The 14,516-nt window shown below is 46.2% G+C and overlaps 1 protein-coding gene across 2 annotated transcripts in view; it reads left to right on the top strand.

Annotated features, from left to right (window-relative positions):
• LOC130112771 (MORN repeat-containing protein 4-like) overlaps positions 1 to 14,516 on the top strand; it is a 40,408-nt gene that overhangs the window by 16,146 nt on the left and 9,746 nt on the right. The window contains exons 4-5 of one of the 2 annotated variants that reach the window (XR_008810258.1): positions 7,722 to 7,831; positions 9,825 to 10,062. Coding sequence is in view for 1 of the 2 variants with exons in the window: in XM_056280255.1 (XP_056136230.1) it covers positions 7,722 to 7,831; positions 9,825 to 9,976 (262 nt within the window). In the remaining variant the exon portion in view is untranslated. Of the gene's footprint in view, positions 1 to 7,721; positions 7,832 to 9,824; positions 10,343 to 14,516 lie in introns of those variants that run through there. The other variant, XM_056280255.1, reaches the window with a different exon arrangement.

Consider the following 14,516-nt stretch of genomic DNA (forward strand, 5'->3'; position numbering starts at 1 on the left):
TGTCTCTGTGAGTGTCCTGGACTGGTTTTCCTCCTATCATTCAGAGAGGAGCTTTTCTGTGTCGCTTGGTCCCTAGTACATGTCCGAAATTGCTGCTCTTTCATGTGTTGTGCCTCAGGGTCCTGTCTTGGGTCCTATATTATTTGCTTTGTATATGCTTCCCTTAGGTCATATTAGCGGCAAATTTAAAGGTATCTCATATAAATGTTAGCTGACGATTTTCAGCTGTATGTCTCTTTTAAGTCTGATAAGACTGACAAACTGTCTGTTTTACAAAATTGTCTGGTTGCCATTAAGGAGTGGATGGCCAACACCTTTTTACAGCTAAACACAGATAAGACTGAGGTCCTTATCATTGCTTCAGATAGTATAGCTTCTAAGGTTGCTCAGTGTATTGGGTCCCTTTCTTCAGCTGTACGATCTAATCTTGGAACTCTTGGTGTTATTTTTGATCAGGCTACAAGTTCAAGTTCAACTTTATTGTCATGCGTATTTGAATACAATGCAATTCTTATGCTCTGGTTCTCTGCCTTAACACAAAGGACACAAGGACAAAGGACACAAGATCACCCCCCCCAAAAAAAAACAAAAAACGAAAAAAAAACCCACTACAGACCTACATAGACTATGTACACAGAATTCATAGATTATATATACAATAAAGAAAGTACACAATAACACAACAATGTAAGGCGCATATGCATCAGCTGTTCAGCAACCTGACTGCCGGTGGAAAGAAACTTACAGAGACAGGTGGTGTGTGAGATTTGATGCTCCGGTAGTGTTTTTTAGATGGAAGGAACAGAACATGAGTGGGGTGGCTGGTGTCCTTAATGATGTTTTGGGCTTTTGTTTTACAGTGAGTGGTGTAAATATTATGAAGTGGTGGTAGTTCCATGCCAGTGATTTTTGCTGCTGTCTTTACAGTCCTTTGCAGCAGTCTGTTGTCCTGAGTGGTCAGGTTGCCAAGCCACACTATGATACAGCCTGTCATGACACTCTCCGTGGTGCTGTGATACAAGTTCACAAGAGTTTTGGTATTTATACCAAAACTCTTGAGATGCCTCAGAAAGTAGTCTCTGCTGTGCCTTCTTAAGGATCCAATTGGTGTTGAGAGACCATGTGAGGGTGTCTGTGATGTGTAAACAGAGAAATCTAAAACTGTCCACACGCTCAACAAATGACCCATTGATGTAAATAGGAATGTGATTTTCACTGATCTTTCTAAATTCAACAATGATTTCTTTTGTCTTATTGACATTTAGAGAGAGATTGTTATCATGGTACCATATGGTTAAATCTTCCACTTCCCTCCTATAGGCACTCTCATCACTGTCACTTACTAGTCCAATCACTGTGGTGTCATCTGTGAATTAAGCCAAAGCCCAAGCCACTTTATTGTGTCATTGTATTCCTACAATGAATTTGTCCTCTGCATTTAACCCATCCTATTGTATAGCAGCAGTGGGCAGCTGCAGTGCCCGGGGACCAACTACAGTTCCTTTTTACATTGCCTTGCTCAGGGGCACAGACAGGAGTATTAACCCTAACATGCATGTCTTTTTGATGGTGGGAGGAAACCGGAGCACCCGGAGGAAACCCACGCAGACACGGGGAGAACATGCAAAGTCCACACAGAAAGCACCTGGGACAGCCAGTAGTTCAAACCCAGGACCTTCTTGGCATGACGCAACAGTGCTTACCACTGGGCCACCGTGCCGCTCCAGCACGATGCTTTTATTGTCATATTTGGCAACACAGTTGTGTGTAAACAGACTGTACAATAGGGGGCTGAGACAGCAACCCTGAGGTGCGCCAGTCCTAAGAACTAATGTAGATGAGTATGTTTTACCTATTCTCACAGTCTGGGGCCTGCCTGCCAGGAAATCAAAAAGTCAATCACAGATAGAGTTGCCCAGACCAAGACCTCTGACATTCAACACCAGTTTGGATGGTACAATTGTATTAAAGGCAGAGCTGTGATCAATAAACAACATTCTGACATGGCTATTTTTTTCTTTTCAAAGTGTACTGAAGCAGTATGCAGAGCAAGTGAGATAGCGTCATCTACAGATCTGTTGGAACAGTAGGCAAACTGTAATGGGTCAAGGGTACCCGGAATGTTACATTTTATATATGATATAACCAGCCTTTCCCAGCACTTCATAATCAAGCCTTCATTGGATCCGTGGTGGTGTAGCGGTCTAAGCATCGGCTTTGTGTCGATGCAGTTGCCCACTGGGGACCGGGGTTCACGCTTCGGTCTCATCAGATCTGACTATGGCCGGATTCTCGACGAAGCAGCAATAATTGGCAAGGCTGTCTTCGGGAGGGGGGCAGAGTCGGCTTGTGTTCATCACATGAATGCGTCTCTGTGTGTGTCGGAAAAAGCAGTGGTTCGGCCTAGATTCGCCTTGTCACGAAAGCGGGGAGGTGTCTCCTTCCAGACTGCCAGCCGCAGAGATGCAGTTGGTGAACGCATACAGTACGAGGGTGGGTGTTTGAACTAAAAATAGGGATCGATTGGCCACTAAATTGGGAGGGGAAAAAAAATTAAGCCTTCCTTGTCCCCTGATTTAAAAGCAGTGGTATGCTCAGGGGAATGTCGCTGTTAATCCAGGGCTTCTGGTTGGGGTGGGAGTGAATAGTCCATACTGGGATACAGTTATCCATACAGAATCTAACAGAGCCAGTGACTGATTCAGCATATCCATCCAAACTCAAGGCTGAATCTTTAAAGATTGACTAGTCAGTTTTGATTCAAAAAAATCCCTGAAATTTGGATTCATGTTCTGTAGTCTAACACTGTACTGTCCTCACCGTGAGCCGCATGCATTTCACTTTCTGCTTGTAGGCAGGAAGCAAGGGCACTGACAAGTGATTGGATTTCCCAAAGTGAGGTCATGGGCTAGCCCTGTAAGCTGCCTTGATCGTGGAGTAACAGTGGTCGAGAGTCTTACTGCCTCTGGTTGGGCTGGTGACATGTTTGTAAAAGTTTGGTAGCACAAATTTCAGCTTAGTCCTCGGCCACAGTTGAAATGCCATCAAGGTACAAGTTCTCCTGACTGCAAATGGGTCCATACAGTTCATCCAGCGCTGCTGTGGCAGTAGCTTGCGATGGTATGTAGATACCAGACCTCTTCAGTCAACATATTAAATTGTTGATCTGTACGTTTTTTTCCATTTAAGAAACATAGCCAAACTCAGGCCTGTTGTGTCACAAGCTGAGCTAGAAGTGATCATTCTTGCTTTTATATCATCCCCGCTGGACTACTGCAATTCCTTTATGCGTGCTCAATAATCCAGGTAAGGAAATCACAGAGAGTTGAATCAGTTCATCTGGGCACAACGTTTATTGAGAGAAATATTTCATTGCTCATCCAAGTGACCTCTTCAGTCTCAACTGACAGCAGTTATCCCCAAGCTTATAAACAGCATGGTTGCATAATGACTGCAACCAATGATTGGTTTCACTGGTTTCAGGCTGAAATGGTTTAATTTCAGCCTGCCTCAGCAATGCGAAGGCATCGTCATCCAGCATCGGCAGAGACGAGAGGCATGCACTCACGACTCTCAGTAACGACAAAAACATCATCATCCTTCCATCGGAAAAAGGCAGATGCACTGTTGTATTAAACCAGACAGACTATCATGAGAAAGTTATGACATTACTCAGCAACATAAATACTTATGAGCCTCTGAAACGAGATCCAGGCAGTGGTTACAAGAAAAGGGTGATAGATGGTCTGAAGCACTTAGAACAGGACAATGCTACTGAATTTTGTACCACAGATTATACCCAGGGGAAGCTACACCTAGTCTGTATGGTTTACCTAGGATACATAAACAGGATGTTCCATTATGGCCTATTGTTAGTATGATTACTCAAGTGACCTATAACATCTCTAAGTGTCTGGTATCTATTCTTAATCCGTTGGTAGGCAGTAATGAACATTACATTCAGAACACTGGATTTTATGGAGCGGGTGAGGGACATCATTATGGAGGGGGATGAAACAATGGTCTTGTGATGTTGTCTCTCTTCGGGTGCATTCCTGTTGATGAAGGAGTGGAGGTACTGTATGAAATTACAAAACGACCCTACCCTTAGCAATAGGACCAGCCTTAACACTGACCAAGTGTGTCTGCTCCTGAAGCTGTGTCTTCAGTCCATGTACTTCACATACAGGGGGCAGTACTACTATAGGCAGAGGCATGGGTGTGCTATGGGTTCCCTAACCTCACCTGTAGTGGCCAACTTGTATATGGAGGAAGTGGAAAAGAGGCTCTGATGTCCTATCCAGGGACACCACCTAGCCATTGGTTCAGATTTGTGGACGACACCTGGGTTAAATCTCAGGACGTACCACATTTCACTGACCACATTACCTCTGTGGACACCACATCAAGTTCACAAGGGAGGATGTGGAACATGACAGGGTAGCCTTCTTACACTGTGAAATTGCAGTTGGTGATGGGGGACATTTGATTGGTGATGTTAACCGTAAACCAACACATACTGATCAGTACTTAAGGTTTGACTCTCATCATCCACTGGAGCACAAACTAGGAGTCATCAGGACGCTGGACCACCCAGCTGACAACGTCCCCACCGACACAGCAGCCGGGGAAGGGGAGAGATCCCACATTAAACAGGCCCTGGTTAAGTGTGGTTATCCTAACTGGGTGTTTGTCAAAGCCAGGAAGACGCCCAAACAGTGCACCAGCCGATTGAAGAGAGGAGAAGGACAACAGCTGCCTAAGCGTAAACGAGTGGTGATTCTGTATGTGGCGGGAGTGTCGGAACAGCTGAGATGCGTATTTTCCAAACACCGCTGCTCGGTTGCTTTCAATCAGGCAATAGGGAAAAAAAACTTGAGTTTGTCCCTGCCCCCACTGCTACATTAAATACAGAAAACAAATTTCATTGTAACCTACAATGACATAATAAAGTGGCTTTCATTCATTTTAATTTTAAACCCCAAAACATGTTGGACCAGAAATTGGTCCACCCCAAGGATTGGGTCCCCCGGCACAAACAGAGAAATATAGTGTATGCTGTTAAGTGCCAGGAGGATTGCCGTGACTTGTACATCGGGGAAATTAAACAGGCGCTGGCCAAGAGGATGGCACAACACAGAAGAGCTAACACGTCAGACCAGGACTCTACAGTCTACACCATCTACAGGCCAGTGGCCACTCTTTCAAGGATGAGGATGTGCACTTCCTTGATAGGGAGGAACGCTGGTCTGAACAGGGAGTCAAAGAGGCCGTCTATATGAATCTATGGTGAATATATCTAGGGTGGCCCAGTGGTTAGCATTTTTGCCTCACAGCAAGAAGGTCCTGGGTTCGAGCCCCAGGTCCTTTCTGTATAGGGTTTGCATGTTCTCCCCATGTGTGCGTGGGTTTCTTCCCACTGTCAAAAAGACATGCATGTTAGGGTTAATACTCCTGTCTGTGCCCTTGAACAAGGCAATGGAAAGAAGAATTGGAGTTGGTCCCTAGGCGCTGCAGCTGCCCACTGCTCCTATACAATAGGATGGGTTAAATGCAGAAGACAAATGTCATTGTAACCTACAATGACAAAATAAAGTGGCTTTAATTTTCTTTCATCTTACAATGCTGTGATTGCAACTATTCCCCAATCCTCTGTGAGCAGTACACATGGCCATTGTAACTCTAGTTAATGGTCATGGCAATTTGCATATGAAACCGGTCGTTGGTTTCGGTCGTTATGCCACTGTATCGTTTATAAGCGTGGGGACACCTGCAGTAAGTTGAGACAGAAGAGGTACATTGGATGAGAGATGAAACGTTTCTCTCAATAAACGTTGTGTCCAGTTGAACCGATTCAACTTTCTGTGACTACTGCAATTCCCTGTTCACCTGCCTCAGCAAGTCGTCCCTGGGCCATCTACAAATTGTCCAGAATGCTGCTGCAATGCTGTTGACCAGGTCCAGCAGGACGACTCACAATTACACCCATTCTGTCTTCTTTACATTGGTTTCCCATAAAGTTTAGGATTCATTTTACGGTTCTTGTTCTCACATAAAAAAGGAAAGAAGCCAGTTGAGGTGGTTCGGGCATCTGATTAGGGTGTCTCGGCTCAGCCTTAGAGATAGGGTGAGGAGCTTGGACATCCGGAGGGAGCTCAGAGTACAGCTGCTGCTCCTTCGCGTCGAAAGGAGCCAGTTTAGGTGATTCGGGCATCTGATTAGGATGCCTCCTGGGCACCTTCCTTTGGAGGTTTTCCAGGCACGGCCAACTGGGAGGAGACCCCGGGGTAGACCCAGAACTACCTGGAGGGACTACATGTCCAATCTGGCCTGGGAACGCCTTGGGATCCCCCAGGAGGAGCTGGAGGGTGTTGCTGGGGAGAGGGACGTCTGGAGTGTCCTACTTAGCTTGCTGCCACCGTGACCCAACCCGGGAGAAGTGGCTGAAGATGAATGAATGAATGAATGAATGTTCTCACATATAGAGAGAGCCCTGCATGGTCAGGCACCTGTGTACATCTGCAAGCTGCTCCATGGAAGTTGTGGCTCCGACACGGTGGGATGCTCTACCTTTAGACATACCATCTGCAGTCTCTGTTGAAGCCTTTAGAAAGCAGCAGAAGACCCATTTATTCAAACTGGCCTTTGTCTCACCTTGTGTTTTCTAGTGTTTGTTATTTTGTGTTTTTTAAGGTTTTTTATCTTGCTACTGCTTCATGGTCTTATTTTTAACTATTTTATTCTTGTGAAGCACTTTGTGACCTTGCTCTGTGAAAGGTGCTATACAAAATAAACTTTACTTACTTGAAGCAGTATAAGCCCAGGGTCACTTCTGAGCACATGCTTACACCCACTCACTTTGCTTTTTTTGTACGTGGAAGGTGATTATCCGGTCCTATTAGAGGCTTTATGCAATTAACGTTCAAGACAGTGTGTACTTTATTTCTTCTTTTTATTTTCTGGAGTTGATGAGGTATAGCTGAGCACGTTCCGCAGATAAAATGCACTTCAGACCTTGGATACATACATGTGTGTGTGGCTTGTTAAAGACTTGTGTTTTTTTAATGAAAGCATTATAGTAAGCCAATTGAGTTATATGTAATAGCACCAGCAGTTGAAATTAAAAGTTCCCACTGACAAGCCTAAGACAAATGAGTGCAAACGTTTAAGGTTTAGCTGAAAACAGTAGCATATGGTTCAGTAATGCCGTGCATTTTGCCTTTATATCAAGTAGAAAGATTTTGGTTGTGGAAAACACACAAAAAAAACGTTCTACCTTTGTAATCTGTCTTTACCCAAATCGTTTTTGTTATATATATATATATATATATATATATATATATATATAGCGCAGTCGCCTCACAGCAAGAAGGTCCTGGGTTTGAGCCCCGGGGTAGTCCAACCTTGGGGGTCGTCCCGGATCGTCCTCTGTGCGGAGTTTGCACATTCTCCCCATGTCTGTGTGGGTGTCCTCCAGGTGCTCCGGTTACACACACACACACACACACACACACATATATATATATATATATATATATATATATATAAAACGTCGACTCCAGGATTGCAGAATTAAGTGTCCCACCTTTATCGTGGTGATGTGGCGTTTACCCTTACTCAGCTGAACAGCTGGTTGTTCCCATAGTATCCCATATAGTATGTACTAGATGTAACATGCAACAATGTCTTTATTGCACATGGTTGTGTACTTTCCACTACAGGTACGAAGGGGAATTCGTCCAGGGGAAATTCCAAGGCGCCGGCGTCTTCAGTCGCTTTGATGGGATGAAGTTTGAAGGCGAGTTCAAAGGCGGGTGTGTGGACGGCTATGGTAAGAGTTGTGCAATCTCCAATTTAATGACAACTGACACAAAACAGCTGCATTATTTCTTTCGAGTCTTTTCAACTCACTAAAGTACAGAAATAATCTGTACACGCATTGATGTTTAAATGTATATTTGAATAATAATGGTGTTTTAATTTTGGAATGTCATACATATCGGTAGCTACATCTATAGACATCTATACATCTACATTTATAGATAGATATCTATCTATAGCTATACATCTACATCTATAGATAGTATCTCTATACATCTACATCTATAGTTATACATATATAGATATATCTATATATCTATATACAGCTACAGTATGTCTATACATCTATAGATAGACATCTATAGATACATATATATCTATAGGTTATCTATGTAAATGTATATCTATAGATATACATATATATCTATAGATATCTATGGATATACATCTACATTCATAGATAGATAGATAGATAGATAGATAGATAGATAGATAGATAGATAGATAGATAGATAGATAGATAGATAGATAGATAGACGCCAATTGTTTTCCCATAATTTGTAATGCACAATGTGCAAATTTCCTCTGTATATTCTGGCTTTAAGGATCCCAATTATGCCTGAGTTTCAGTCTCTAGGTAATCAACGCCTCCATTTGAATTCTGTCAGGTGAGACGGGTGGGAGAGGCGACGTGTCAACATGACAACTGGCTGATAGGAAATTGTGAACTTTTTTCGTGCTTGTAAAAATAGACTCGGTGAAGAAAAAGAAAAAAAAAACAGGATTTGGAAATGCATTTCAAAATCATAAATAGCCTGAAGTTGAAAAAGGTTCAACTCTGGGCAGAAATTTGCCTTACGCCGCTTTTTCTCCGCGGCCCAATCAGAGGGGTGAAGGGGGCGGGGCCTCCTCAACTCAACTGTTTACGACAAAGATGGAGAAGAAAGAGCTGAAGCAAGTGCTCTCTGCCTACCCATGTTTTAGAGAGGTAAATAGTAGCACAGGTAACAAAGACAGACATGTAATAAGAACTCAGTTGTGTAACTAATTAACTTATCACCAATGCTGGGAAACAGGTGATTGACAGGTGATTCTGTGGCTGCCTAGCAACAGCAAGATGCTGAACATGCGTCCAGTGTGATTGGGATCAGGGCTGCAGGGCAAAGAAAGCGGCATGGGGGACCTCATGTTAAAAACATGGCAGCCAACCCTACATTTTCCCTCCATTTGGGTGGAAGCAGAAACGTTCAGGAGAGAGGGGAAGGGGAGTGTAAATAGTGAAACATAAGTTATGATTGGTTGATGCTTCACCGCATCACTGTAGCCCACAAAAAAAAAAGGTTGAGCCCAGCTCAACTTTGATTTGTAGCCTGTCAACGCTACGCCACGTGTCGGGTGTGCGTTTGTATTTTCATGACACCCATTTCCAGTGAAAATTACTAGTTGGGAGTTCGGGTGGCGTAGCGGTCTATTCCGTTGCCTACCAACATGGGAATCGCCGGTTCGAATCCCCGTGTTACCTCCGGCTTGGTCGGGCATCCCTGCAGACACAACTGGCCGTGTGTGCGGGTGGGAAGCTGGATGTGGGTATGTGTCCTGATCGCTGCACTAGCGCCTCCTCTGGTCGGTCGGGGTGCCTCTTCGGGGGGGGGGGGGACTGGGGGGAATAGCGTGATCCTCCACGCACTACGGCCCCCTGGTGAAACTCCTCACTGTCAGGTGAAACGAAGCGGCTGGCGACTCCACATGTATGGGAGGGGGCATGTGGTAGTCTGCAGCCCTCCCCGGATCGGCAGAGGGGGCGGAGCAGCGACCGGGACGGCTCGGAAGAAGGGTGGAGTAGTTGGCCGGGTACAATTGGAGAGAAAAAGGGGGCAAAATCCCCCCCCAAAAAAGGAAAATGACTTGTTGCCTGTTACTTTATTGCTGGTAGTCAGAAAGCCACATTGCTGTTGACTTTGGGGCGTGAAACGCCTAAAGAGGACTCTGTCCCACCCCTCTAGGACTGCTGACGTTTGTAGACGCTGGTCCGGGTGTTGTGAGCAGCCACGAAGGCCTGTTTGAGACCAACCAGCTGGTGAAGAAGGAGGCGTGCCAGGGAGCTGTGCAGCGGGCACAGGGGGCAGCCGGGAAGGCCCGCGCCCTGACCATGTGACCCATATGACCCAGACGGTTTTACCCACCGAACCCCACCCTCAGGATTGTCCTGCCATCTCCCTCTGGGCTTGACTCTTATCATTGGTAAACAAAACCAATAACACAAACCAATGCTCCCTTAATTCAGAACCGATTAATTGCCCCATTCACCCATCTGTATTCCAGACTATTTTTCTATGATCTCTTCTCTCTCGCTCATATCAGTTGGAACTGTTTACATATTTCAAAATCATTATCTCACAAGCAGCTGTCCTTCCTCTCACCATAACTATCCACACGCAATGAACTTGATTTCCTAATGCCCTGCAGTCTGCAGGATCCCCTTGTGTTTTAAAGGATAGATCTGCTTTTCTTTTTTTTTTGGGAGCCAATCCTTATTAAAACTTTATTTTACAGACAGAAACCTCACCGATGAGGTCTGGGTTGGCAAAAAAAAAGAAAAAAGAAAATTCAAATTAAAAAAACAAGTCTATATTTTTAGTCCAAATGAAAGGTCCCAGGGATTTTGTTTAAATTATTACTGTCCCAGGTACCAAGTACAGTACCCATGTTCTCATTCATGTTCATTCAACACACCGGTGCTAAATCCTTTCAGGTCTGGCTCATCCCCACCATCCACAACTCCTGGGATCAACATTTTTTAACATCTACTTTCTTTCAAGTGAAGGAGTTCAAGTATCTCGGGGTCTGGTTCACGAGTGAGGGTAGGATGAAGCAGGAGATTGACAGGCGGATTGGTGCAGCATCAGCAGCAATGTGGGATGTTGTACCGGACCGTTGTGGTGAAGAGGGAGCTGAGCCGGAAGACAAAGCTCTCAATTTCCCAGCCAGTCTTGGTTCCAACCCTCACCTATGGTCATGAGCTTTGGGTAGAGACCGAAAGGGTGAGATCACGGATACAAGCGGCTGAAATGAGTTTCCTCCATAGGGTGTCTGGGCTCAGCCTTAGAGATAGGGTGAGGAGCTCGGACATCCGGAGGGAGCTCGGAGTAGAGCCGCTGCTCCTTCGCGTCGAAAGGAGCCAGTTTAGGTGATTCGGGCATCTGATTAGGATGCCTCCTGGAGGTTCTCCGGGCACGTCCAACTGGGAGGAGACCCCGGGGTAGACCCAGAACTCACTGGAGGGACCACATGTCCAGTCTGGCCTGGGAAGGCCTTGGGATCCCCCAGGAGGAGCTGGAGGGCGTTGCTGGGGAGAGGGACGTCTGGAGTGCCCTACATAGCTTGCTGCCACCGCGGCCCGACCCTGGAGAAGCGGCTGAAGATGAATGAATGAATCCACTTTCTTGTTTTCTGGATAACATGGGTTTGTTAACCAATATTTCTCGATGTTTGACCTCATTGTCTTATTGGTGCATCACTGTACTGGTACCAGTTGTGTCAGTTAACAAATGTCAGACAAATTGATGTAGGGGTATTTCTTTTTTTTCTCCTCACTTAACACGTCAGAGATTAGTAGGTTTCTCAGTGCCAATCACACAGTGCCAAGCGGCTACAGCTAAAGTCAGTAGCTCTACATAAGAGATGAGTCGCTGGGCGCCATGTCGAAATGCAGGGGAGGGTGAAGAGAGGCTAGTGGACTGGACTGAATGATGGAGGGGCAGAATAATTGTCACCATTTGAATTATGGGGGTGCCGTTTCATAATGACAAGCAATTCCAGCCTTGGGTGTAATATTCGCCTCTCTGTGTATTTGAGCTCTAGATAAAGGGACAGATGGTGTCTGTAAAACCAACGTGTCCACATGAAAATGATTTTGCCACCTGAAATAAGTCGATATTAACAAATCCAGATGGCTGAATGATAACACAACACTAAACTTCAACAGGGATCCAACACCTGCTTTAGGTTAATGCCTGTAATAACTCAGTTAAAGTAGTATTGGAGGGGGCGTCCGGGTAGCATAGCGGTCTGTTCCGTTGCCTACCAACACGGGGATCGCCGGTTCGAATCCCTGTGTTACCTCCGGCTTGGTTGGGCGTCCCTACAGACACAATTGGCTGTGTCTGCAGGTGGGAAGCCGGTTGTGGGTATGTGTCCTGGTTGCTGCAGTAGCGCCTCCTCTGGTCAGTCGGGGCGCCTGTTGAAGGGGGAGGGGGAACTGGGGGGAATAGTGTGATCCTCCCACGTGCTACGTCCCCCTGGTGAAACTCCTCACTGTCAGGTGGAAAGAAGCAGCTGGTGACTCCACATGTATGGGAGGAGGCATGTGGTAGTCTGCAGCCCTCCCCGGATCAGCAGAGGGGGTGGAGCAGAGACCGGGACGGCTCCGAAGAGTGGGGTAATTGGCCGGATACAACTGGGGAGAAAATGGGGGGGGGGGGGGGGGGAATTAAAAAAAAAAAACTCCCTTTCACCTGGTGCACTACTTGAGGCCGAGGGCAGCATGCTCTCGGCCACCTCGCGTGGCTTGACTCTTCTTCTTGACTTTTCTTCACCTTGCTGATTTAACGATGTCACTTTTTAATGTTGTGTCTGTGTACGTGTCTGTTAATCACTGAAGATGGGGGGGGGAAAAAAACAAAAGGAAAACGCTGAAAGAGTCTTTGTGAATTAACGAACCTTGTGATTAGCTCTAACTAACACACGTCAAGCGTGCATGGCTCGTGCCTGCTGGGAGTCCACGTCTGTGTTTGTGACAACATGGGCTGTGCTGTTTGTATGAGGCCTGTCAGCTTGGTGGAGTGGGTGGGTGTGAGGGGTCGTGAGGTTACGGGGGAACTGGGGGTAACGTGACGGTTATGTGATTATCCTATTTGATTCATTTAAGATCCGTTTTTGCATGGCTGACACTTTCCCTGTGGGCGAAATGGAAAGTGGCGTTGGCTGCCAGTGGATGTATGTCACACCTTTAATTGGTGTAGGGGGTTTAAACTGAGATTTGTGCTAATTAGGGAGCGGCTGCTACCGATTGAGGATTCTTTAGCTTGAAACGTCTGCATCAGATGGACTATGGAGGATGCGGGTCAGTGTACAGTAGCTACCTACTATGATGTGACGGCGTACAATAATGCTTTACTTATCAGGTGCAAATATCATAACTCAAATTCTACCTTATTAGGGGCGTCCGGGTGGCGTAGTGGTCCATTCCGTTGCCTACCAACATGGGAATCGCTGGTTTGAATCCCCGTGTTACCTCCGGCTTGGTCGGGTGTCCCTACAGACACAATTGGCCGTGTCTGTGGATGGGAAGCCGGATGTGGGTATGTGTCCTGGTCGCTGCACTAGCGCCTCCTCTGGTCGGTCGGGGCGCCTGTTCATGGGGGAGGGGGAACTGGGGGAAATAGCGTGATCATCCCACGTGCTACGCCCCCCTGGTGAAACTCCTCACTGTCAGGTGAAAAGAAGCGGCTGGCGACTCCACACGTATGGGAGGAGGCATGTGGTAGTCTGCAGCCCTCCCCGGATCACCAGAGGGGGTGGAGCAGAGACCGGGACGGCTCGGAAGAGTGGGGTAATTGGATGGGTCCAATTGACAATTGGGGAGAAAAAGGGCGGGGGGATTCATCATATTGTGTACTTTTACACGAATTGAGAAACTATGAAGACCTTCGGGCTACTGAAACCCTCCCGACATCTACGTCGTGCTTCTAGAAATTCAGGGTGACCCGTTTTTCTAAATCCTCCCCCGACAGCAGCAAAGCCACCGAGCGTGTTGCCGTCTCACACCGATATTTGGTGGCGTTTCAAACGGCAGAGTCCATGGCGTCCATCTGATGTAAACGAGCGATGCAAATAGCGTGGGACTCCGTGCACTACGTCTAAATCCACCCCAAGTCCAGATTCAAATCCCTTCCTCAAGGTGAGACCGTGTGAACTCGTGAGCACAACTTGTGACGTTTTCTGGCTTAATTTAAAAAAAGACACTTCCGGGAACGTGTCCGTCTCTGCTGGCGGAGAGACTGGATGGTTTACTGGTCGCTACACGCGGTATTATTGTGTTCTGTCCCTGGTACATGGACAGGTTGTCTTGGGTCAACTCTACCATGTGGGATCATGACAGAGCTGCAGAAGCTCACACAGAACCAGAACCACCACACACATGACCCATGACTCAGCCTGAAACTGAAAGGAAAACGGGCACTCCCACAACAAGTCTTAAAGGAGCCCTCCCGAGATGTTTTTGCAACCCGGGGATTATTTTCGTAGTTCTTGCCAGTGTGCACATCAGTTCTGGTGTTATTTGACTGCCTGGCTGCAGTTTGGGGGTTTTGGGTACGGGACCACTGCTGGACTCTTTACAACGCCGTGTAACAGCACAACTGAACACGAGTGTAATGCCCCTTTTCCACTGCACGGTACCGGCTCGGCTCGGCTCTAGTACTCTACTCGCTTTACTTTGTGGGATGTGGTTTTCCACTGCAGGTAGTATCCCCTCACAGCGAGGCCCTGCTGGTCATTTGTGGGCGTGTTGACTAGTTTTTTGGGTTTTTTTTTTAAGATTTTATTTATATTTAAATAAATATACATATATTTATATTTAATTCAAAATTGCAATTCTGAATTATTTTGCTCCTTATATGTCGAGCACTTCTCCT

Source organism: Lampris incognitus, chromosome 5, assembly GCF_029633865.1.
Source record: "Lampris incognitus isolate fLamInc1 chromosome 5, fLamInc1.hap2, whole genome shotgun sequence".
Lineage (NCBI taxonomy): Eukaryota > Metazoa > Chordata > Actinopteri > Lampriformes > Lampridae > Lampris > Lampris incognitus.